The 25,024-nt window shown below is 38.3% G+C and overlaps 1 protein-coding gene across 1 annotated transcript in view; it reads left to right on the plus strand.

Moving 5' to 3' along the window:
* The window catches only part of cfap46 (cilia and flagella associated protein 46), a 44,415-nt gene continuing 19,391 nt past the window's right edge, over nucleotides 1-25,024 (plus strand). The window contains exons 1-35 of the mRNA XM_089012007.1: nucleotides 1-110; nucleotides 533-588; nucleotides 679-797; nucleotides 1,061-1,192; nucleotides 1,374-1,438; nucleotides 2,917-3,081; nucleotides 4,356-4,479; nucleotides 4,540-4,634; nucleotides 5,739-5,864; nucleotides 6,841-6,940; nucleotides 7,242-7,340; nucleotides 8,848-9,038; nucleotides 10,042-10,267; nucleotides 11,288-11,405; nucleotides 12,329-12,458; nucleotides 13,114-13,238; nucleotides 13,876-13,991; nucleotides 14,234-14,340; nucleotides 15,660-15,872; nucleotides 16,911-17,100; nucleotides 18,015-18,164; nucleotides 18,832-18,936; nucleotides 19,073-19,254; nucleotides 19,364-19,495; nucleotides 19,792-19,957; nucleotides 20,260-20,320; nucleotides 20,597-20,732; nucleotides 20,820-21,003; nucleotides 21,229-21,382; nucleotides 21,960-22,187; nucleotides 23,043-23,128; nucleotides 23,247-23,405; nucleotides 23,490-23,638; nucleotides 24,206-24,304; nucleotides 24,390-24,450. Of these exons, the coding sequence (XP_088868133.1) occupies nucleotides 540-588; nucleotides 679-797; nucleotides 1,061-1,192; nucleotides 1,374-1,438; nucleotides 2,917-3,081; nucleotides 4,356-4,479; nucleotides 4,540-4,634; nucleotides 5,739-5,864; nucleotides 6,841-6,940; nucleotides 7,242-7,340; nucleotides 8,848-9,038; nucleotides 10,042-10,267; nucleotides 11,288-11,405; nucleotides 12,329-12,458; nucleotides 13,114-13,238; nucleotides 13,876-13,991; nucleotides 14,234-14,340; nucleotides 15,660-15,872; nucleotides 16,911-17,100; nucleotides 18,015-18,164; nucleotides 18,832-18,936; nucleotides 19,073-19,254; nucleotides 19,364-19,495; nucleotides 19,792-19,957; nucleotides 20,260-20,320; nucleotides 20,597-20,732; nucleotides 20,820-21,003; nucleotides 21,229-21,382; nucleotides 21,960-22,187; nucleotides 23,043-23,128; nucleotides 23,247-23,405; nucleotides 23,490-23,638; nucleotides 24,206-24,304; nucleotides 24,390-24,450 (4,542 nt within the window). The 5' untranslated portion in view covers nucleotides 1-110; nucleotides 533-539. The remainder of the gene's footprint in view (nucleotides 111-532; nucleotides 589-678; nucleotides 798-1,060; nucleotides 1,193-1,373; nucleotides 1,439-2,916; nucleotides 3,082-4,355; nucleotides 4,480-4,539; nucleotides 4,635-5,738; nucleotides 5,865-6,840; nucleotides 6,941-7,241; nucleotides 7,341-8,847; nucleotides 9,039-10,041; nucleotides 10,268-11,287; nucleotides 11,406-12,328; nucleotides 12,459-13,113; nucleotides 13,239-13,875; nucleotides 13,992-14,233; nucleotides 14,341-15,659; nucleotides 15,873-16,910; nucleotides 17,101-18,014; nucleotides 18,165-18,831; nucleotides 18,937-19,072; nucleotides 19,255-19,363; nucleotides 19,496-19,791; nucleotides 19,958-20,259; nucleotides 20,321-20,596; nucleotides 20,733-20,819; nucleotides 21,004-21,228; nucleotides 21,383-21,959; nucleotides 22,188-23,042; nucleotides 23,129-23,246; nucleotides 23,406-23,489; nucleotides 23,639-24,205; nucleotides 24,305-24,389; nucleotides 24,451-25,024) is intronic.

Consider the following 25,024-nt stretch of genomic DNA (forward strand, 5'->3'; position numbering starts at 1 on the left):
CGCAGATCTGTTGCGTAGCAACGCACGAAAACAAATGCCAGCATTATTGGGAAAAATCGTCGAAAAAAAATAAAGGAAATATATTTTCTTGTGTGAACTCTACACCACAGGTAGTTTAAACATTTAGATTTGTATTAACTTACCCGTTGCTCGTAAGATTTACGTTTGAATTCGATGGCAATCAAATGGCTTTTGACAATAACATTAACTAAAATCAAAATGTGTCATTTTTGAAATGTTGATGTATCAACACAAAAAAGTGCCAACCAATCGTGAACAATAAGTAACGGAAGAATAAAAAGCTGACCCATCGTAAACAATTAAAGAAGTGACGCTTATTGGTGTCTTTCAAGTCCGGAAATGAGCCAAGTGAAATCGTCGTTTTAGTTTCAAAAGCCAAATATTCGTTCTTTGTTTTTTGGCATAAAGTCACCAATAGTTTTTCGAAGAGAACAGAGAAAAATAATTGTGATTCAATTTATTTCTGTTGTTACATTGGTAACATTGGTGTTGTTGCATTGTCTGCAAATAGACGCAAAATGGATATGGACGTCCTTCAGTATTTGGCCAAGGCCAGGAAAAAACAAGGTTTGTGTTCCTGCGTGCTCAAGTACTGTTAAAATACATTATGAAATATGATTTGCACATAATGAACATTATGATTTCCTTTGTATACAGACCCTGCAGCTCTGCAATCAGCCTTCAATGAATTGGAAGAGATGACAGAAGCTGACTTGGGCGGACCACTCAGTTTTGATCAACATATGTACATCTCCTGTGCAGAAGTGGCTCTGACGGTAGGGGATAAGGGTTGTGTCAATAAACAGAGATGTCAAACCGAGGTCCATAAAAAAAAACACTGCCAAAGTTTAGCTTTAGCCATATGTGCTTCTACTTACCCGGCAGGAAAAACTAGCATCCCAAGAGCTTTTACTTCCTGGGCTTGGATTTGACACTTCAGTCCTGCAACACACAATCTCAACCTAAACGTGCACGTGTGTAATTTGAATGACAAAATAATAAACATAAAAACGCTCCTCCTGTTTGGATTGTGTTTTAGCTGGGTTGTTTAGAGATAACTGCAGCCTGTCTGAAGCGGTTCTTTGATGGCAATCCACCATCTGATGAATATATGTGTCGAGCCTTCCTTTGTCAGAGCCAACTGAAAATTCCACCACCCACAGGGAGCATCGTGAGTACAGTGAAAACGCAGCTTTTTGGTGCGCTAACTTACACTTGGTATATGGCTAGCTAGCTAGCTAGCTAGCTATGCAATCAAAGAATTGGAAACTCAGGAAATGACTTTCGAATCCTTATGCAGAATATTTGACGTGATAACTTCTCAATGACATTGTTATTTTTCTTTGTTTCAGGCAGACTTTAAAGAAAACGTGAAGTATTTTCTTAAAGCAATTGATATTTCAAAGCGAGAGAACAGGTAAGTACCGTCCGTAATTCCTCCATACCAAAGATTGTTGCCACATACCGTCTAACCCATATACGTAAACAGTATGACATAACATGCATACACAATCAAATATACCCCCTGTAGAACATGTAGAACGGAGTGTGTATGGTTAGTCTGGTTTTCCATTCCATTAATGTTTGAATGGCAAACAATGAATAATTAAATGATATCTACTTACATACTGTGACCTGTTATTCACGCTTGGCTCATCTGTACTGTGTTGGTTTAATTCAAACAACTTTGTGGCAGTCATTGATATATAAGTGTATAAACCCATTTGTGTTTCTCCGTAAAATATGGGCGTGCTTCTTGGCTTAAAAATGCCAAATGTGTCAAGAAAAGGGTCAAATGAGCAAACCCCAATTAGCACCTAAGGGAATATGGATGTTAAATCTTGCCCAGACAAGTACACAACATGCTCTCCGATGGATAAATTAGTCCCGCTAAAGTAGTCTATTTATAATTAACATAGCTTTACTTTTTACGCAGTGCATTACTTACTTGACTTCTTCTTTTCCTTTCAGCTCTGTGGTTCATTAAACAAAGACTTCAAAATTCCACTGTTTTGCTTTTCACATTACATACATACATACATACCTCAGCTTACGAACTTAAGTGGTTCCAGAAAATGTGTGTAAGGTAAAAAGTTTAATCTGCCAAGCATTTATTTCCCGTAAGAAACCATTAAAAACGAGAATAATCCATTCCCAGGTCCCCATAAACCACAATTTTCTACTAAATACGCCTTCATTCCTTTCATCACTTTGCTGCAATTTTCCACTACTAATAAAGGCATATCCGCCTTAAAACTACACAAAATATACCTTATTTTATGTATAATAAATAAATATGCTATTGGATTTTTTGTGTCCTCTTCGGCTTAACACTAGCCTGTGGTGGGGTCTTATTCGGTCCCATAAGAGCAAATGTACTCCACTCGATAACAAACCACGTCTGCACCGAAAGAAAGTGGGAGTGGAAAACTAGTCCGCCTGCCACCGTGGCGCTGTTCGACCATGTGGTTTGGTTCGTTCGCCAAAAACGAGTTTATATGCCAAGATTATATTCAAAGTCAAAAGTCAGCTTTATTGTCAAATATGCTAATATGCATGACATACAGCACAGATGAAATTACTGTCCTCTCGGACCCAGCGCATCTCGCAAATTTAATGACATAAGGCGAAAAGTTTGTGCGCTAAAGCGTTTGTAAGCCGAGGTATCACTGTACTTGGGCTGTCAGATTCCAATTCTGTAGTTGAGCCAATTTGTGAATATATAAAAAAAAGTAAATTGCTTTATCGATTGTGATTTTTTCGGACTCCCTTGAATATCGATATAACGAGACTTTACTGTATATATATATATATTATATATATTTTTTTTTTAGGCACTATTGAAATTAATATTGTTTTTTTTTGTTGTGATTGTTTTTTTTTTTTATCTGGCAGATCGCACTACATCGTGTTCAATGCCTCAGTACTTTATCTCCAGATGGTACGTCCTCTTTTGCAACCAGGGCGGTGTTGCCACCTCATACCCTCCCTACGGCAGGTTGTCAAAAGTCTGGAATTAGTGGCAGACAAGGACCACAGCTGGAGGGCTGAACTCATGATGCAAGTGGTTCCCCGTTGTTTTCTTTTGTTCATTCTCCGTTCACGGGAATGGTATGCGGAGCTAATTAAGTGGCATTTCGCATGCTGCAACAGCTTTGTTGCTCCCCAATTAATTGGCTTGCTTTTCATCTAATAGACGGAGAAAGTGCGTCTCTTGCTCATAAAAACACCACAGGTTCAAATGCATTTTTTTGGTCACTATACACAATGTGCAATGTGTGTATAGTGAGTGAGTTTTAATTGGATTTACATTTCCTGACAGGATATATAGTGTAGTTAGTTAACATGTTTGGATCTCAGTCCACAATATAGACTACATTTCATATTCATCTTAAATTATGACGCAAAACAATCTCATTGCAGCTTGAAGAGAACTGACAAAAAGATAAGAAATGCTTTATGTAATTTGGTCATCAGATATGGAGATAAACTGTGTAAACACTTAAAGGACAACCGACATCGCTTTTTTTGTTTCCTAACTGACATCAGAAACACGGTTTATAGCATCTAAAATACCCAAAACACGCAGTATGATATTTTTAGTCAAATGCAAAACACCAATAAAAATGACTTAAAGTGTCTAAAATGTACTTCAATTTGAAACCAGAAGTTGTCAGTTTCAGAAGGTCCCGCCCCCATGTTCGTGGTGTCACCCCGAGACGTCTTGCCTTGCTCGAGAATCAAAACAATGGCTTCAGATTCGGAGAATATGCTTTCTTGTTACTTATCCAGTTATGAATATGATTCAAATAGTTCTGAAGAAGAAAGCATACATGTTTGCAATCAATTAAAGAATTTATTCCGTGTCATTTTGACGCATCAGGGGTGGGAAATGTCGCACCCAAAAAAGGCAGAACATGGCGACAAAGCTCCATGTAAGGAATTAATCAGCCCGTTTCCACAGGCTGATTAATTCCTTACATGGAGCTTTGTCGCCCTCTTCTGCTTTTTTTTTGGTCCTACACGACGTTTTCAGACCAAAGTACAGCAAAATGCATTGACGTGATGGAAGGACTGCGACAATGTGTCCTTTTTTCGGTCAGGGGCGTTCCTTCAGTGACGTCACGTATGGATTCGTCACCAACTCAAAAACAAGACTTCCGGAATATTCAGCGCGAGTCTTAAAACGTAAAATATAGCTATATGCGGTGGAATCTTTGTAAAATACGCTCAGTAGAAGTCATTTGAAGACATTTTACAAATTATGGACAAAACATGTCCGAAGACGTCTGTTGTCCTTTAAAGAATCTCCGCTATTGTCTGTTTCTGTTCAGGCACCTAATTGACTCTCTTTTGGACGCTGGCAAAACTGATGACGCTGCAAGTTATGCCAGAGTTACTGAGGAATTCATCAGAAAACACTGTCTACATCTTTATTCAAACGTCTTTCGTTTACAGGTATGCAATGCAATGCCTTCTTCTAGGAAAAGAAAAATGTAACGTCACCTTTTACCGTAGGTTTGGCACAACCTGTCAAAAAGGGAAATCCTCCTTAAAAAAAGCCGTCAATCGACGACCTTAACGGTTATTTACAAAATGCTGCAATTTAAAAGGTAAGGAACTTTGATACACTAAGTGCCAATGTTTGGAAGACATTTCTTTTTTTGCTTTCTCTCTACATGTATCTTAGAGAGTGAATTGTTGCACTCAAAATGGTGCCTTCACGTTTTAATTTACATTTTGTTAATAAAAGTTCCGCTTTTTCGAACCGATGACATAAAATATCTTAGTTTGCAATATTAACCTGTTTTGATCCTGATGTACTACAGTGATACCTTGGTTTACGAACGCTTTAGCTAACGAACATTTCACCTTACGAACCTTAAATTCGCAAGAACAGTGGTGGAACGGTGGAACAGTGCCACGGTGCCTGGCGGACTAGTTTTCCACTCCCCCTTTGAGTGCAGATGTAGTTTGCTATCAAGTGGAGTACATTTGCTATTATGGGACCGAAAAAGTCCCCACCACAGGCTAGTGTTAAGCCGAAGAGGACACAAAAGAAAATTACGGTCGAGCAGAAGAAGGAGATCATTGAAAAACACGAGCGAGATGTGTGTTTGTGTGACTTAGCGTCCCAGTACGGGTATGCTAAGTTGGTGATTGCTACGTGTGGCTAAGGGTGTTGCTGTGTTGTCTAAGCAACGGTCTCACGCAATAGAAGATGTTGAAAAACTTCTATTAATTTGGTTTAACGAAAAGCAGCTAGCAAGGGACCGTGTGAGTGAGGGTATTATCGCTGAGAAAGCACGGCAACTTCACTCAGATATCATCAAGAGCCAACTACATCAACAACCATCACAAATGTAAATAAAACGACTTTATTACACTGTACAGTTTATTTCTTTCATTACAATACAATCGTACATTTATTATACATGAAATAATGTCTATTTTGTGTAATGTTAAGGCTTATTTAGTCGAAAATTATGTTTTATGGGGTCCTAGGAACGGATTATTCCCATTTTTAATGGTTTCTCATGGGAAATAAATGTTCGGCAGACGAACTTTTCGCCTTACACACACTTTCTGGGACCCAATTAAGTTCGTAAGCTGAGGTATCACTCTAATAACATTTGTTCAATCTTTCGCCAAAAGTTGTTTATTTCCTGAACACACAGAGTGATCATTCATACTCAAAGAAATCTACTTCATTTTAGGGCGTTGGCAGAAGTAAACGAAGATGAACTCGCAAAAAAAGATTTGAATGAGCTTGAGGAGATTTTTAGTCTCCTGGGGGACACCGCAAAAGCTTCTCTCCGGGTACCTATCCCACCTGCCAACAGGTACGTCTTTTTACGTGCCCGTTTGATATCCCATCTTCAATATGAACTTTGGAGTAAAAAGTGTTACGGCGGTGGTCCTGTTCTAACTTGACTCATTCACTGCCTGACAGGTGCAAAAATGTGTCCACTCCAGTGCCAGGGTTTTTGTCATTGTCACTCGAATTCCAGGACCCACAGATTATTGAGTTTTAGGACAACATAAACATTCAGTGCAGCGTAAGAAACCTTAGACTCTCTTTTTTTCACCAGAAAAAAAGAGTTAATTCCTAAATTATATGGGTCTGGAGTTATATGAGCTTTAAATGAGGGCGGCTGTCCAAAATACAATGCAAAACACTGGTTTATATCACACTTTAACAACAGCTGAAGCTGGAACAAAGCGCTAACATGGAAAAAAGGGAAATGCTGCCCCCTTGCGGAAGGAAAAAAGGCAGAGGTCAGGCCAGGGCTTTATTGGAACCCAAACAACAAAAAACAAAACCCAAACAAATTCGGGAATGGTGCTATACGTCATATTTTACATTCGTGAATACATTCGTGAATGGCATTGAATGCTTTAACAGGGAATCCGACTCGTCACCGGAATTGTTCAAATTCAAATGATGCTTTTTGTACTTGTTTATATCTATCCCTGCTGTGATTACTACATTTCCAATAAATTATTATGCCATAATGCTAGAAAATGTCGTTTATTACACCTATTGGCAGCATGAATGCGTGCACCGGTAGAAATATAAATACAGTAAAGTCTCGTTATATCGATATCGGATATATCGATAGTCCCGGTTATATCGATACTATTTCTATGCACGCACGGAGAAAATTACATGCAAACAGGGTCGGATATATCGATAGTCCCGGTTATATCGATATTTTTTCGGACTCCCTTGAATATCGATATAACGAGACTTTACTGTAATAATTTGCTTGTTATTTGACTTGGATATTGCATATGAGATTTGGTCCTGGATTTCAGAGTATCCTTCCTCCTCGAGTTGGCTCTGCTGTCCTTACAAGCGAAGAATCACAAAGTGGCTTCCAAATGCTTGAAAAAGTTAAAGTCAACAGGGGATGTTGTAAGTGTGCATTCTTGTTTTAAAATTGTGAAGCTTTAGGAAGGCGACCAGCGTTGACACAAAACACATGTCTATATATACTGTTTATTATTTTGTCATTTAAAAAATATATATATTCGAAGCAAAATGTCAATTATGTGTATTTTTTAAGGGAAATCAATGCAGTGGAAATTTTTAAATGATGCCATAATACCCATATCTCAACATGTATTTTAATGTATAAATCATGACAATTGGATTTGAAATAAAATATAGTTTTATCTCACGCTAACAGTTGAATTTTTTTTTCTTCTCCTTTTAGAGTATCGGTGAACACATAATAATGGAGTGTATCAGCTGTGAAATAAATCTTCGGAAGAAAGAAACAAAGACGAATGATTATTCCAAATCCAGTGTGGAGGTGCTCCATCGTCATACACACATTTGAACGTATTGTTCATCAAACAGAAATTTTACTCGCTTGATAAGCAGTTGAAAAAGTTTGCCTTTTTCTTAGTCAGCTATTGTGATTAAATATTACCGGATATTCCGGTGTATAAGGCGCATCCAAAAGCCTTGATTTTCTTGAAAATATTACCCTGCGCCTTATATGTGAAGTAATATTGAGCCTCCACAAGTCCACAAGCAACTACTATCAGCAGTCACCGACTCCATTTCCTCCTGTAGAAGAAGTAGTGCGTAACCCCAGCCTCTAATGTAGCGCCTTATAATGTGATGTGCCTTATATTTGGAAAACCTTTATATATTTATCTATTATTTTTGGATTTTTTTTTCATTGATTGATTGTGCGCCTTATATATGGAAAATGTTCATAAATACACTATTTATAAATACATCTAAACAAGGACGCAGAAAATCCTACTGGACCCTCCTCACCCTGCCCACCACCTTTTCCATCTTCTCCCCTCAGGCAAGCGCTACCGATCGATGCGCACCAAATCCAGCAGACATTTAAACAGCTTCTTCCCCCAAGCCATTAACTCTTTAAACAGTAACCCAAATATCTATAGTGCCTCTTTGCAATTTTTTGATGATGATACTAGTGCAGCGTGTTCTACCGGAAACAAATTCCTTGTGTGTTCTACATACAGTGAGACCTCAACTTACGAACTTAATTGGTTCCCAGACAGAGTGTGTAAGGCGAAAAGTGTGTATCTAAAAAAAAAAAATTCCCATAGGAAACCATTAAAATGGGAATAATCCGTTCCCGGGTTTTCATAAAATATAGTTTTTAACTAAATAAGCCTTAAAACTACACACAACATACCTTATTCTATGTATAATAAATGTGCTATTGTATTGTAATGAAAGAAATACACTGCATTGTGGGTTTTTTTCGGTCCCATCATAGTAAAATTATCAGCAAAAAGCTCCAAGTAGGCGATCGACGTGTGCATTCAATGAGAGGGGGTGTGCAAAGTAGCGCCGGCTGGAGCGCTGTTCGGTCATGTGCTTCCGCCGAAGATCACTCCGCCAGCCGTGGTGGGTGTGTATTATGAAAATAGTGCTTATTATAAGGCTTAATTTTCATAAATTAGAGGTTCTTAAGACGAAAAGTTTGTAAGATAAGGTGTTTGTAAGTTGAGGTCTCACTGTACTTGGCAATAAAGATAATTCTGATTCTGATTTTGATTTATTGGGGGTGCGCCTTATACTCCGGTGCGCCTTATACTCTGGTGCACCTTATACACTGGAAAATACGGTAGTTGAATTGCTTGCTGTACTTGAAATAAGTGTTGAAATTTCAGTTTTATGTTTGTTTTTAAATGTCTATGATTCCATATACTAATATTATATACTCTGCAACACAATCTAGAGACCATAACCCCATTTTTTAAAAATATCACAGCGATAAAAGGGTTGTCTCTTGTAATTGTTTCAGAAGATTTTGTTTTCCACCCCTTTAGGCCCGTCTAAAAGCAATCGGAAAGCTAAATCAGTGTCTGCAGGCTGCACTCAGAGAAGGGGACCCTCAAGCTGTACAAGCGGTGTGTGCGACCCAGTGGAGCTTTTGTCTTCCGCTTTTACAGCATAATCTCCGCAGACACGTCAAGACACCTCTAACGCGGGTGGCCCAAGCACTCGAAGACATGCAATGGTAATTATTTTTATGATTATTTTTTAATTGATAATGTGTGCATATGTTTGGACTTCACCCTTAAGTAGCAGTATCATAACCTCATGTTGTGCTTTCTATATGTTCCAATTCATTTCTTTCATTATTATGTTATTGTTATTGTTATCATTCATTATTTAGTTTTTTCTTCTTTTTACTTAAAGATGGCGCTGAGAGAGGTGGCTGCCTTTCCAACAGCTCCTGTATTTTGTGTTTCTACTTCTTTCTTACCTTTCCTCTGCTTTTCATAACTTTGCTGCTTTGAAATGTGAAATTCCTCCACTGCGAAACAAATAAAGGTACATCCAATCCAATCAAATCCAATTTAATATGTTGATTAGTTATATGAAAATTACCTTTCCTTCTTCCAAATTCCCAACTACCAACTAAGACCAAGGATAGATGTTTGAAATATTCCGCCGAACGTTTTCCACAATACATGCAGCATGAGCGTATCGACAGAATTGCGGGTCAATGAGTTCTCACATCACAGGAGAGCAATTTGCTGTCCGTTTCAGATCTGAATGCTGCTTATGATAACCTACACTTCAATGAAGTGAATTTCAGATGTATATTGAGGTTCATAAGATAAGATTTAATTGCATTGTATGCAAAGGTTGTTATGGATAACTATAGAATTAGATAGCGTGAATGAATGAAGCTACCTGCCTGCCTGTCAGACTGTCTACCGCCCTACTGTACTTATTGACCAGCTAACTAATAATGTTTGTAAAATAACTAAATAAAAGTCCTGTTTTTTCCAGTGTATAAGGCGCACCCAAAAGCCTTCATTTTCTTCAAAAGATGACCCTGCGCCTTATACGCAGGTGCGCCTTATATATGGAAAAAGTTTGAAAATACACCATTCATTAGGGGTCCGCCTTATACTGCGGTGTGCCTTATAAACTGGAAAATACGGTATACTGTACCTTGTTTGTCAGTTCAGATTTTTTCTATCGTAAGAGTTACAATTTCATTTTTCCAGCCTGCTGTTCCCAGTTCGATGTCAGGTCCATGCTGAGCTTGCAGTGACCGAAGAGGAAGACGGACTCCTTGAGGCTTCAATGGCTCACCTCCAAAAAGCTATGTTGCTGGATAATGGCACCCAGAAAGAAAGATTGTCGTCAGCTTTCCATCTCCTACAGCTCAGAAGAAACCTTTATCAAACGCCCTCCCGGAGTGAGGATAAAGCAGCGATGCTTATGCAGCAGGTTTGCAGCATTTTGAGTCACATATCTTGAACAGTTTTGGAAACTTCATGAGGTTGAATTTTATTTAGAAGGAGAAGGTGCTTGTCAAATTATGAAGATGGGATAAAGGATGATCCAATAAAATCTACACGTCGCTTGGTAAATCTCCAACTTTAATAGGGCAGTTTAACTGGTAGAGCTTAAGACTGAAATCGTTTTAAAACATGTAAGCCAGGGGTGTCAAAGTCATTTTTTGCCACGGGCCACATTGTAGTTATGGTTTCCTCTCGAGGGCCGTTATGAATTTGGGGAACCCATTAGAATGTTTAAATCCCTTCAAATATTACATATAGAGCACACAGCAAATTAATGAATAACTCGTTTTCAAATCTGAAGTCAAGAATAATGATTTTTATTGTGGTTGACATCCAAAAATATGAAATTTTGGCTCAGATTTTAGCAATCATCATGGAATTTAACAAGTTTGATTTGCTTTCGCGGGCCGAAAAAAATGATGTGGTGGGCCGGATTTGGCCCACGGGCCTTGACTTTGACACCTGTGGTGTAAGCGGAATTCTGATTATATTCACAGCTAAGGTGACTATTATCTGTCCCCTTTATGAAATCCAATCATGTTGTAGTACTGGGAAAGTTGGGATACACGCTGAAATACCCAGCCATTGTGGGCCCCAAATGATGTTAAAAAATATATATAAAATAAAAAAATATAAAAAAGATTGGACTGTGGAAGTAAAAATATTTAATGTAAAAATTGTGTCAAAATTGTGAAGAGGTCATTACTTGATGCAACAGCATTCTTCCTATGTGATATTGCTAAAAACACAAAAACTCCACCACAAGTCTGGGGCCTGAATCCAACATTGCACCATTGTACATAATTTATTGTATGAAACATCATCATGTATAATTTTTATTCAGGGCCCAAAATATTTTGACATTAACTTTACAATAACCAATGATCACACGGCCAAATATTCGGGTGCATATAGTCCTTAAATGTACTGTACTTTATATTTTCAGGTCAAGGACAGGCAGCCCCAACAAAATACAGATTGCCGTCCTTTACTGCTAACTGTGGGTCAACTGTTGGCACCGGCTGATTTCCAGATGGTGTTGAATGCAGACAACATCTCCAAAAGTACAATTTCTTCCTCACATTTAATTTTCCATTGTTCATTTCAACACACCTCATGCTTCATCTTTTTTATTAGAGGAAGTTGATGAAAAAAATCGTAAACCAAATACAGTACGGTACTTGCAACCAGTATTCTGCATGCATTTAGCCACACCGGTATGGGATTGAAATTTTCATGAAAAAAAGTCATTTGGTTACCAGCAACAACCGTTAATAGCAAATAAAGTCAAGGATTAGAAATAGGTCACACATACTCTGTACAGACAGTCCCCTACTTACGAACATTAAAGTTACGAACAATGGTACCTACGAAAATTTTTGTAGTAACATATGTAGTATTCTTTGCAGTTGTACATATCTTTATAGAGCATATATTTTATTCAATGTTTTTTTTTCAGTACAAACATATACAGGCTACTTATAAAAGCCTTCAACGTACTTATATAACCCTTAAATATGTAATTACTAATTATATAAGCCTTACCTTGAACATGCGTATACATTCCATGCAAAATATAACACTGAAGCAACGTATCTCGTTCGTAATTTGGGTAGAGTCTGTACTGTACAGAGTAGCATTTTGAAGCACTGAACTACTCTTCCTGATCCAATTATCACACGAAATGCCCCCGGCGCTGCTGTGACCATGGAATTTCGAATCTAAAAGATCTAAAAAAAGAAACTCATTTAAGTTGCGGTCTTATCATCTTGCTTTGTAACCATTCCCGTAACTGATTTTCACGCATTTGTTCCTCTTGCAGTGTTCTTCCCGCTATGCATAAACATGCATATTTAACTAATTTTAATGAAATGATAGGTAGCTCCTGAAGTGGCACCAAGATCAATACAATATTTTTTCTTATCGTCTGTAATAGTTTCTGAAAATACAACTTTACAACATAATTACTTGTGTTTTGTTTGACTAGTTACCAAAGCCAATGTTGGATGTGGGCCAATAGCTCAGCTCTCTGCTGAGGCTCATAATTACTATGCAGCTGTACAGAAGTTGGATGGATACCTGGATCGACAAGGAGAAAACACTGACAACACAGAGAGGTGTGTGAGTGTGTGTTAGTGTGTGTGTGCGGTTGCATAGATGTTTGTGTGCAAGTTGATTCTGCCAATGTTTTATGTTAAACTGCACATATACGAATACGATTGTAACTTGAGGAAAAAAAAGCAACTGTGAATAGCCATTTTAACTCATTCACTGCCATTCCTGAATTTATTTGGGAATTTAAAAGCATAACATGAAGCGCCATTCCCGAATGTGTTGTTTTTTTTTCTTGCGGGGTGCCGATAAAGCGCTGGTCAGACCTCTGGCAATGTTTTTCCCTTCCACGAGGGGGAATCATTTGCCTTTTGTCCATGTTAGCGCTTTGTTACAGCTTCAGCTATTGTTAAAGATTTATATAAATCAATATGTATGTTGTGTATTTTGTACAGCCGCCCCCATTTCAAGCTCAAATAACTTAGACCCATATAACTTAGGAATTAACTATTTTTTCGGATGAAAGTATAAGGTTTCTGATGCTGGAATGAATGTTTATGTAGTCCTAAAACTCAATATTATGTGGGCCCTGCAATATGAGTGAAAATGACAAAAACCCTGGCACCGAAGTGGACACATTTTTGCAGATTGTCTGGCAGTGAATTAGTTAATATTGTTCACAATCTACAATGTAATACATACACTACCTCTTCTGTCTAGATTGAGGCTTTGGGCTACCCTCGCAAAGACTGCAAGAAAACAAGAAGTCTGGGATGTGTGCAGAGTAGCTGGTCGATTCTGTTTGCTCTATGATGAAGCCAGATCAAAGATGTCCAGATGTTACAGTAAGATGCTCAGTCAAAGGATCATCAAAAACACAATAAAAGGCATATGAATTGGGCAAAAGACAGTTCTGATATATTTAATTATATTGGTTCATTGGTTCATCATCATTAAACAATTAACTGATGTGTTACGTTTAACTATCATGGAAAACCTTAGACTACTCAATTATTGCTTCTAAATTATTGCCATTTAGAAATACTGTATTTTCCGGAGTATAAGGTGCACCCTCATTGAATGGTGTATTTCCAAACTTTTTCAATATATAAGGTGCACCGGACTATAAGGCACACCTTCAATGAATGAAAACAGTTTTCCAAGTATAGCAAATAGTTTTTTTCAAAATATAAGGCGTTATAGGCGCTACAGTAGCAGTAGAAATGGATTCGGGGGCTGCTGACAGTAGTTGGGAGACCTGTTGTGGCTCAATATGACTTCACATATAAGGTGCATCTGCGTATAAGGCGTGGGGTCATCTTTTGAAGAAAATCAAGGCTTTTGGGTGCACCTTATACACTGGAAAATACAGTAATTTGGTCAGTAAAAGTTTATAGACTCATCCTTTGATTACCAAAATAGGAACAAAAGTTGGTAATAGTATGATGTGCTTCACTGGTTTACCGCTCAATTTGTGTACAGAATCAAAATGCTCCGAGGACGAAAGCCCTTCCGAAAATCTTAGCAGCTTTGAAGAATATCAACCCTGTGCCAAGAAGTTACGCCTTTTAGCCGAAATATGCTTTATAACCGCTGAGGTATGTTAAGAACCGCTGCTTTATAATACATAAAGTTTCACAATGTACCCCACATACTACCTGAAGTCAGCCAAGTTGGGCTCCAGCACGCCCGCAACACTTGTGGGCATAAACGTCCGGATTGAAAAATGGTCCGCAGATTTCTGTCGATACGTGGAGAGTTCTGAAAAGTAACCCTAAATGATAAATGATGGAAGTACTGTAAAAAAAAATATATGTGACTTTGTCTTTTTTTTATTCAGGCTAATGCCCAAAAACTACAAATGCAAGGTGTGCAGCTCAACAGCCCTGCAGTCCTGCCACAGGATGTTGGTGTGTCTGAAGATGATCCTCATTGGATTATTTACAGGTAAACGACAATCTTGTCAATACCGTATTTTCCGTGTACAAGGCGCACCCAAAAGCCTTAATTTTCTTCAAAAGATGACCCTGCACCTTATACGCAGGTATGCCTTATATGTGAAGTAATGTTGAGCTAAACCAGGTCTCGCAACAACTGTCGGCGGTAACTGACTCAATTTTCCTTAGTAGAAGTAGTAGTGTGTAACCCCAGCCTCTAAGTCAGGGGTGTCAAAGTCATTTTTTGCCGCGGGCCACATTGTAGTTATGGTTTCCTCTCGAGGGCCGTTATGAATTTGGGGAACCCATTAGAATGTTTAAATCCCTTCAAATATTACATATAGAGAACACAGCAAATTAATGAATAACTCATTTTCAAATCTGACGTCAAGAATAATGACTTTTATTGTGGTTGACATCCAAAAATATGAAATTTTGGCTCAGATTTTAGCAATCATCATGGAATTTAACAAGTTTGATTTGCTTTCGCGGGCCGAAAAAAATGATGTGGGGGGCCGGATTTGGCCCGCGGGCCTTGACTTTGACACCTGTGCTCTACGTTAATGCCGTATAATGTTATGTGCTTTATATTTGGAAAACTTTGATCTATCTACGTATATATTATATTTGGAAAAAATGTTTTCATTCATTGAAGGTGAACTCTGGTACGCCTTATATATGGAAAACGTTTTAAAATACACCATTCGTTGGGGGTGCGCCTTATACTCCCGTGCACCTTCTACGCTGCAAAATACGGTACACTGAAATCGCATATACTGTCGTAGGAAAAAAAACTAATGTGACAAACAAATATAATTAAGCAAATATTATTGATCTTTTTCCTTTGAATGACTAATTAACATTTTTCATTGTGAAGTTAATTTTTTTCATTATTCGCATAGTTTGTAGCCTTAACACTCTCAAAATTGGACACCTTTATTTATTTTTACAACATTTTTGATGAATAACATAACATCCCGAATTAAAAACAGATAAACGCCAGATAATGCATGATTTACCATATTTAACTCATTCACTCCAGTGCCAGGGATTTTGTCATTTTCACTCAAATTGCAGGACCCACAGAATATTGAGTTTGAGAACTACATCAACATTCAATTCAGCATAAGAAACCTTGGTCTCTCTTCTTTCATCAGAATTTCTAATTTATATGGGTCTGGAGTTATCTGACCTTGAAATGGGGGCGGCTGTACAAAAGGCAACTGCGCCATATCTATTCCCTTAAAAAGTAATGATAGAACACAATAAACTTACGCGAAACTAGAGAAAATGATATTACATTGATATTCTCTATCCAACTCCAATTAGAGACTGGATCCAGGATCTTTCTGCCTACGCCACGTCCACTTTCCTGCGAGCAGCGGAGCTTGGAACACAGATCAGGGAACCTTGGGTTGTGGCAAATTCCGCCATTTATTTATGGAACTACAACAAGCACTTGTTGGTGACTGGAAACTATAACTGTCTCATCCCCACCTTCCAAAGCCTGATAGAGATGTTTCAAAAGACGGAATGCACAGGGTAAGGGAATGCGTTGTCAATTGCTATCCATCACTTAGCTTTTAACCATCTGATGCAACTGAGAGAAAGTCTAAAGCCTGTGTTTTTTCTCACTCATTAAATTGACGAATAAACATATTTAATGAACACAAGAGAATACATGTATTGACGCTGAAATGTAAATTTGCCTCTCATCTGCTTAGGTATGATGAGATTTTATGTTGCTCCATAATCTGAGCAAGTCGCATTTTATAAATATTAACTTATTCACTGCCAGATGATGTGCAAATATGTGTCCACTCCAGTGCCAGGTTTTTGTCATTGTCACTCAAATTGCAGGACCCACAGAATATTGAGTTTAAGGACTACATAAACATTCAATGCAGCGTAAGAAACCTTCAAAAAATGTTTATGTCAAGCTTATTTGGTTCTAGAGTTATCTGCAATGGAAGTGGACGCGACTTTACAAAAGGCAAAACCTACCCCCTTGTGGGAAGGAAAAACATTGTCAGAGGTCTGACCGGAGCTTGATCCGCACCCCTCCGCAAGAAAAAACAAAACCCGAACAAATTCGGGAATGGCACACCACGTCATGCTTTTCAATTATTGAATACATTCGGGAATGGCAGTGAATGAGTTGGGATTGATCCCAAAATGAACCTTGTTGAACCCCTGATGTGATCCGACTCATGACCACCTATTGAGAAGAAGTATTCCCAATCTTGCAAATACAGTAAAGTCTCGTTATATCGATATTCAAGGGAGTCCGAAAAAATATCGATATAACCGGGACTATCGATATATCCGACCCTGTTTGCATGTAATTTTCCCCGTGTGTGCATAGAAATAGTATCGATATAACCGGGACTATCGATATATCCGATATCGATATAACGAGACTTTACTGTAATATCTGAGCCAGAATTGCTTTTATCACTGCAGTTTAAGGGAAACTGTCCTGATTGACATTGACTGTCCACATTGACAATATACTCCCAAGTTTGTGACATAACATTCCCAAAAATGGTTTATACATAACATTCACGTTTTCCTCCCTAGAAATCACGCTCTCTTGGTCCTCCTTTGTGACGCTGTTGCTCGAGGTTTGTACCAGCATCTATCTGTATCAGATACGATGGAACAAGAACCTCTAGAAGAGAAGGGAAAGGTCAAATCTGAAAAGGTCATCGTGAATCAACCTCCTGTGCTCGAACCAGATGAGCTCCTTAAGGTCCAAAAAGCTTTTGAGGTATGTCGGTTTAATAAAAGGTTTATTTTGTTGTTATCAAACATTTTAGCCAGTAGCGGGCTGTGCATGTCACTCCTAGGCCTTCAGTAGTGCTACATCTGAATCAATCCACTAGAGGGTGTCGTTGACCAAGAAATAACTGGTGACTTGAAGAAATACTCTCATTAAACTGTTTGATTTTTTACAATGAATCTGTGGATTCACAATAACCTCATAAAATTGCAATATTATTTGCTATTTTTGCTCACTTTGAAGCTATCAAACCATAATGATGTCCATCTATTCTTGACAGGTCTGTGTTGAAAATGGCTTTAACAACAGTATATCTGCAACCAAATCCATTTTTTTTCTCCTCCTTCGGCCATTGTGTATTGACAAAACCGCTATTAAATCAACACAACAATATATTTGCTTATACAGTTAGCTACAGTGTGCTAGATACAGTGTGCTAGCTCTGGCCAGTATTCCCTTATCACTCGCGGCTAGTGATACTATGATTGGCTAGTGACTAGCCAATCATAGTATCACTAGCCGCAGGCCTTGTATTGCCAAATCGAACTCTGATTGGTTAAAGCAATGTTTTCAGAACTGATTGTGAAGGCATCCAGGCCAATGTTTGACCCTGGTAACTAATAAAGGCTGAAATGTGATTGGTTAAATGGTTAAATACGAAAATACACATCTGAAAGCAACACAACAGGTGAAAAACAATGAAAGGAAGCTGAAAGACAATTTGGAATTTGTTAATAAGAATTCATGAACAAAATATCATTCACATTAGTCTTTGATTCAGATATTTTTAGGCCAGCAGAGAAGGCCTTGCAGGCCCTGACGGCCCACCACTGATTTTAGTGGATATCTTGTAAAAAAATACATTTAAGTCACCTTAAATAATATCTTGTCTTCACTCTTAGCTATGTAACTACGCCCTTTCCATATCCAATGGCAACACCATAGGAGAGGCAGTACCCATTGCTGTCCAAAAGCAACTGGTGGCTACATGGGCCCAGATCAAAATCCTCTTGCAGCAGCAGACTGGCTGCCAAACGGACGCAGATGAAAAGGTACTATTCTCTCTGTCAACCTTCGATTGCAATCTCTTGGGTCAAAATCGATATCTCATCACACATCGCATAGTTGTTCATCTATGTGTGCCTTCCAATTGCCTGGCAACCCGTTTTAGGGTGTCCCCCGCTTTCTGCCCGAGAACAGCTGGGATTGGCTCCAGCATGGCCTGCGACAACACTCTCGAGGATGAACATGTTAGAAAATCAATAAATGGAGAATTTGCACTTGTTGCAAACATGGATTCTCTTGGTATGCTTTACGGGCAGAATTTTGAAGCAGAGCCAAAGCATTGAGGATCACAAACTTGCCTTGACAAAGACTTTGCAGTGCATAAATAGTCTCAAGTGTTGTCTTTATTGGTTGTCCGGTGTATCAATCAAGTGATGGGATGTCTTAATGATGGACATCGAGTTTTTTTTTTGTTTTTTTTTTCAAAACAACTCAACTTTATTTGTGTAGCGCCATTCATGATAGCAGTACCTTGGAGATCAACTGGTTGATCGCGATCGACGTACTAATCACCCCTGATCTATAGTAATACTTTCCCTCGTTTGCCTCTTCTTCTCACAAAGCAGTCATTCATAATCATATCTTGCTAACTTCAAAAGATCACTGTGTCCAACTAAATAAAAAATAAAGATCATTCTTGTTCCAACTTGACAGAATGAAGAAATGTCACCGATGACTCGCGTGCTGATTGCAGTGGAGATGCTTCAGTCCTATAAAGATTGTAGTCCCGCGGAGGGTTATGATCCCAGTCTCTCAACGGTACGTACCTGCATCAACTTGCTTCTTGCTATCTTTCTCACGTAATCACTCCAATCATACCCTTACATACATGTATTTTCGGCCCCTTTTTCATTTACTGTCCCTTTATTTTGTCTTTTGTCCCCCCAAAAAAAAGCTGGTGACCATGGTGTCTAATTGCAAATGGACTGACGCTGTGGTGGAGTTGCAGACATGGTGTCAGCTTGCTGCCTTCTGCCACCATGCCACAGAATACAGTTTGGTCCTTAGCTGCACTGAAAGAGCGATGCAGCTCGAGGATGCGGCATCCACGTGTCTTAATACCACCCCTTGCCTTTTGTAAGTACAAGGCGCATGGTCATCTTTTGGAGATAATCAAGGCTTTTGGATGCACCTTATACTGGAGTACGGAAAATACTGTAATCGTTTCCTGGTTAATCTTACCTAGGTATGGTCTACCTGCAGTGAATGAGATGCTGAGCACAGCAGCCTGTTTGAGGGGGTTGAGCTCAATCCATGAGTCCATCGGAGATGTCCATATTTATAAAACAGCTATGGACATGCTTCTGTCTAGTGTCAGGTGGTGTATTTATATGTGTACTGATTCAACGACTCGGGCCCAACTCGTTGAAGGATCCTAATTCAGTCACTCAGCCTCATATTTATGAAATATGCTATAATATATACAGTAAAGTCTCGTTATATCGATATTCAAGGGAGTCCGAAAAAATATCGATATAACAGGGACTATCGATATATCCGACCCTGTTTGCATGTAATTTTCTCCATGCGTGCATAGAAATAGTATCGATATAACCGAGACTATCGATATATCCGATATCGATATAACGAGACTTTACTGTATTCTCTTTACAGGTATGCACACAAAGCTGGGCATTCGGAACTTTGTTTTACAGCCGCCAGGCATTACTGGAACAATTGCCTACCTCTGACACAATCTCCCGAGGAAAGACATCAGCTTAAAGAGCCGTTGGAGGCAATTCTCAATGCCTTGCTTCTTACTTATCCAAAACATACAAATGTATGATGTCCCTCTTTCTTACGCCAAATTGACACCTGCACTGATAGATTTCCCACTGTGAGATTTTATGTGATAAAGGTCTGTTGCCATTATTGGCAGACAGCATTTTTGATGAGTAAAATCTGTTTATTTTCTGTCAATATGAGTACCGGTACACAGACAGTGGGCCATATCAGTACTCAAGAAATGGTCATGAACAATGAACCCAGATATATTTTCATAAAGTGTCAAATAATGCTATTTGTAGCAGACAATCCAATTTAGTACATTTTTTCCCCCCGCATTTAATGTTTCAGAAACAGGACAAAGTGAAACCTTTGCAGAAAGGAGCCCCCCTTGGTAGTTCCAAACCCGAAGCACCAAGTAAGATCTACCTATGTACATAGAACCTTTCATCGATCGATCTAGCTAGCTAACTAGCTAGCTATCTTGTAAATATGGACTATCTAGCAAGCTACATCGCTTGCTAGATAGTCCATTTTTACGCGATAGATAGGTAGGTACATAAAGACATAGGTACGTACGTACATACGTACATAGGGTAGATGGATGGATAGATAGATATCACACACTTTCCAACATTGCATTTTGCCCTTAATTCTATATTCTATACGTGTTTGTACGTGTCCCTGTGAGCAGATGAAGAAGTCCTAAACCTGAGATCATCGATGTATTGTCTGTTGCTTCAAATATACATTGATAGAACAGATTACAATGGTGCTCTGCAGCTGTTGGATAATGCCGTTAGGGACATGCCTGGCACCAAACACAGACTGTAAGTAAATCTAATAAAATTGATTTAAAAAAAAAAAGAGAAGGGTGAAAGAAATGTTCTAAGTTCCTGTTTTTTGTTTTTCCACAGACTTCTGTTGAAATATCGCATTCAGATCAAGGCACGGCTGGGGGAAAGCGTATTGATGGACATGCAGACCTTACAAGGCAAAGAAGAGCATAATTGTTCGTTAATGTGGCACAAAGCAGCGCTGTCTTCTTGCAACGTGACACAGCAGCTGACCTGCTATCAGAAATCAGTCACATCTCTCATGGTAAGTCAAAATAATGATGCAACGGTAATACTTGATGTTCTGAATTTTAATAAGACCGGTCGTCTTTGGGAGTCCATAAAATAAACTAGTTTTTACCCCCATCTTGTGGAATCGAGATATCATTACATTACACCGTTTTCAACGTATGGTCAAACTCGCTGCGATATTTACATGATTTTTATGTTCTCTTTCTTTTTAAAATATGAATTTGTGATTGTATTTAAGTCTGAGGAAAATCAATGGCAAAAAGTCAGCTTCCTGCTTTCGTTTGGAGCATGGCTGTACTGTAACAACTTGTCCACGGAGGAGGCTCAGCATCAAGTTCAGTGGGCCATTGACATTCTGCTCCATTTGGAAACAGATCAGTCAGAAAAATCAGGTACTACTCACTGACTACATTTGTTTGCAATGTTACTGTTAATTTAGGTCTATTGTTGATTTTTTCTTTCTTTTGGCTTTCATTTGTACAGATGGACCTGTGTCAGGTGAGTGTAATTTATGTCGAATGTGGTATTTTTTTTAACTGGGCCTTTATAAAGCGGATGGCTGGAGCCAGTTTTATTTAATTTAATTTTCTGGTCAAATGTCAGTCAGAAAAGTCAGTCACAATTTGATACAAACACCTTCACATGTTTGCATGAAGATAGCGTTGCACTGCAGCATGTGGAAGGCGTTGTCATTTTTTTTTCCAAGGCATTTTTATGCATCAGGCAAATCCTAGCAAAAAGTGCAAAATTTTGCATGTTTGTGATATGTTTAACGTGTCGTTTTATAATAATAATAATAATAATAATCAGCATCATCATCATCATTTCATTTTGTGGGTGTTTCATGGATTGATATGTGAGATGATGTGGCGTACTCCATTTTCTATTTCTCTGTATTCACTGTTAACATTTGCCTGTGTTTAGAACACCTCTTTATCGGTTTGTTTGTTTGTTCATTTTTCTGTCTAGAAGAAGACTCACAGGAGATGGATCCGAGCTCTGTAAAATGTGAAACTCTGGCTGTTGTTCAAGGACTGTCATTTGCGCAGACTGTGTCCAGTGTGACTGAGGTGCAACGCCTTGACAGCTTGGTACAAGCACACACACTGCTTGCTGTCATGGCAGATAGAAATTCATCCGAACACCAGTTTAACCTGCTCAGAGCATGTGACTTTGTTCTCCAAATATGGCAGGTGAGTATGTTCGGAAGGGATGGAGTTTATTGATATTGTGGCAGTCAAATAGAAGCAAACACACAACTGTCTTTATTCCACAACTCCCAACAATCACACATTTGCACCAAAAACCCTCCCAAGTCACCAAAACTGCTTTCTTCCACCTCAAAAATATTTCTCATCTCCGCTCTTCACTTTTTTTCAATATCGGCCAAACTCTCATCCGCGCCTTCATCACCTCCCACCTTGACTACAATCGTTTAAATCACACGATAGTAGTCACATATTAAAGTGGATTTGCGTAAAATTAAAAGCACTTTCAAAATAAATGCGTTATAATTGGATCAGCCTTCATTAGTCTCACAGTGGAGAAATTTACATTTTAAAGCAGCAAAGTGATGTAAATAAAAGTAAAGGAAAGGAAGAAGTAGAAAAACAAAATATAGGACTTGCTGTAAAGGCCGCCACTCTTGCGGCACCATCTTGATGTCAAAACGCAACAAAAAAACTAAATAACAAATAATGTGACACAACAAAAGACACTGTGATTCAATCTTAAACACTTTCTGCAGCCTCTTTGTTGTATGAAGCAGTTCTAGATGAAAGAGGAGAGGATCAAAGCGTCCTTTTCACCAGTGGATAAGGAATGTTATGGTGAAATATGCACGTCTGCTACAAGCTAAATGTTGAAAGCATACACAAAGCTGCAGCATCCATTGACGAAAAGAGTCTGTCTCACGTAAATCCGCTTCAATTCCTAGCCGCGATACTTCTACATATGCATCGGCGCTCTATTTAATTTGATTATGATTAAATTAAATCTGTCAAATATGTGTGATTTTTTTTTTTTTTTTATCTTTGCAGATGTCAACAGCAGTTGTTTCTCTGACTCCCAGTGAACTTCCAAAAGGCCTTTCTACCACTCCCGCTGGAAACAAAAAAGACAAAGCCAAAGGCAAAAAAGTGAAAGATGTACTTTATGATTTTTATTACTCCTTTCATTCATATAAGTGATTTACTTTCATAAGTGATTTTGATAAGGTAAATATTTTTCGTGTGTGTGTGGATCACCTGCATGCAGCCTACTCCACCAGAATCGAATCCAAAGCCTGTTTTGGATGCCGCTCTTCCTTCTACTCTGGAGTACTGGATTAAATACACTAGCTCGGATCAGGTCCGTTACACGTTCAAAACAAATTGTAACCCGCAGTGCATCGGTATTCACAGCATTACCAATCAGGTAAGGCTAATTTTTGTTAACTTTTTGTAGTTGTTCTTTTTTTTTTTTTTTTAACAATGTATTATTTTATGTGCCTATTGTTAGACCCAGAGCTTGTTTTATCTTGATCTTCTGGAAAAGGAGCTTGATTCCCTCTCGTTGAACCACCTGAGCCTACCCGTTATGCATTTAGCTGAAACATTCGCTCATGACCTCTTGGGTAGGATGAGCCTTTCTGATCTGTATCGACTCAGGTAAAAATATTGACATGTTGCAATAGATCATCAGGCATAATCATGTTGGATACTGTCAGAGATATTCGTCGGGCACTGTGAACAAAGGTCGAACACAGGAAGATTGTCTTTTACTGCCGGCAGGGGGCGCAGCCATTCCTGACCGACACCCAACTTCTGCAGCCCTCTGCCAAGCTATTTATGGAGAGTAAATACAAATTTAAGTGATACATGAGTAAAACATTGTCTTCTTGATTTGAATACCACGCCCCTGGACGTCCCAAGCACCAACATCTATAAAACAACAGAATGTAGACATTTTAATTGGTTGTCTTTTCCATGAACTGATAGATTTTTAACCTGGCTAATGACCTCCTTCTGTCAAGGAGTTTACTAAATCGGAATGTAATCCAATCCAGATCTCCTACATCAAGATGACAGTTAACAGGCTGCGTCTGTTCACCTCGGATTGACCCCACATTTTCTGTGCTTCTATTGTGGGCCTTCTAAGCATGAAACTTTTAAATATGATATGATATGTACAGATATGCATCATATATTTTCTTTATGCCCGTCTTTCCTTACCAGAATAGTAAAGACCTGCTGTCAACTTGGCATGGAGTCTCATTGCTCATATCATGAAACTTTATTGAATCTGATGAAAATACAGGAAGAAGAACAAATCACGTATGAAAAGCACTCAAATTTGTTTGTATTTTGTTTTCTTCATGTAGCATCATTAACCGACATAAAATTTTATTTACCACCTTAGGTGCCACAGAGCAATCACTCTTTTACAGGAGCGAAGACGCCTGTACACGTCGCATAATCAGGTCAGGCCAAAAAGCTTTTTCTGCTTTGTTACTGCATCAACTATTGAATATTCACACGCAGCTTTGTCTATGTAGTGTGTTCAAAAATATTTGTATTAATTTTCTTAAATAACCATTGGCATTTATCGGAAATGTGTGTATTTATATATCCCCCATTGTACACTTTTTTTTTACTTCCGCTTTAATTTTTGTTTGTTTATCTTGGCCTCTTCATGTATTTATTTATTTGTTTGCTTTATTTTTTTAGTTTGTTCTTTTGTTTAGTCTATTTACTATTTGTGTATTATTTATGTGTCTATTATTTATTATTGATGTTTTATTTTTTTATTTGTTTATTATTAATCCATTAATGTATTTATTATTTATTTATTGTTGAAGGCTTGTATTTCAACTTGATATGTACGTCATGCCTCAAAGAATCCTGCCATAGCTGTCAATCTACCATAGTTTCCCGTGTATAAGGCACACTCCCAATGAATGCTGTATTTTCAAACATTTTCCATATATAAGGCACACCTCCACTGAATGAAAAAGGTTTTCCAAATATAATATATAAATATATGACCTTTCCAAA

The sequence above is a fragment of the Hippocampus bargibanti genome, linkage group LG13 (assembly GCF_051943395.1).
Source record: "Hippocampus bargibanti isolate YZ-2025 linkage group LG13, ASM5194339v1, whole genome shotgun sequence".
Lineage (NCBI taxonomy): Eukaryota > Metazoa > Chordata > Actinopteri > Syngnathiformes > Syngnathidae > Hippocampus > Hippocampus bargibanti.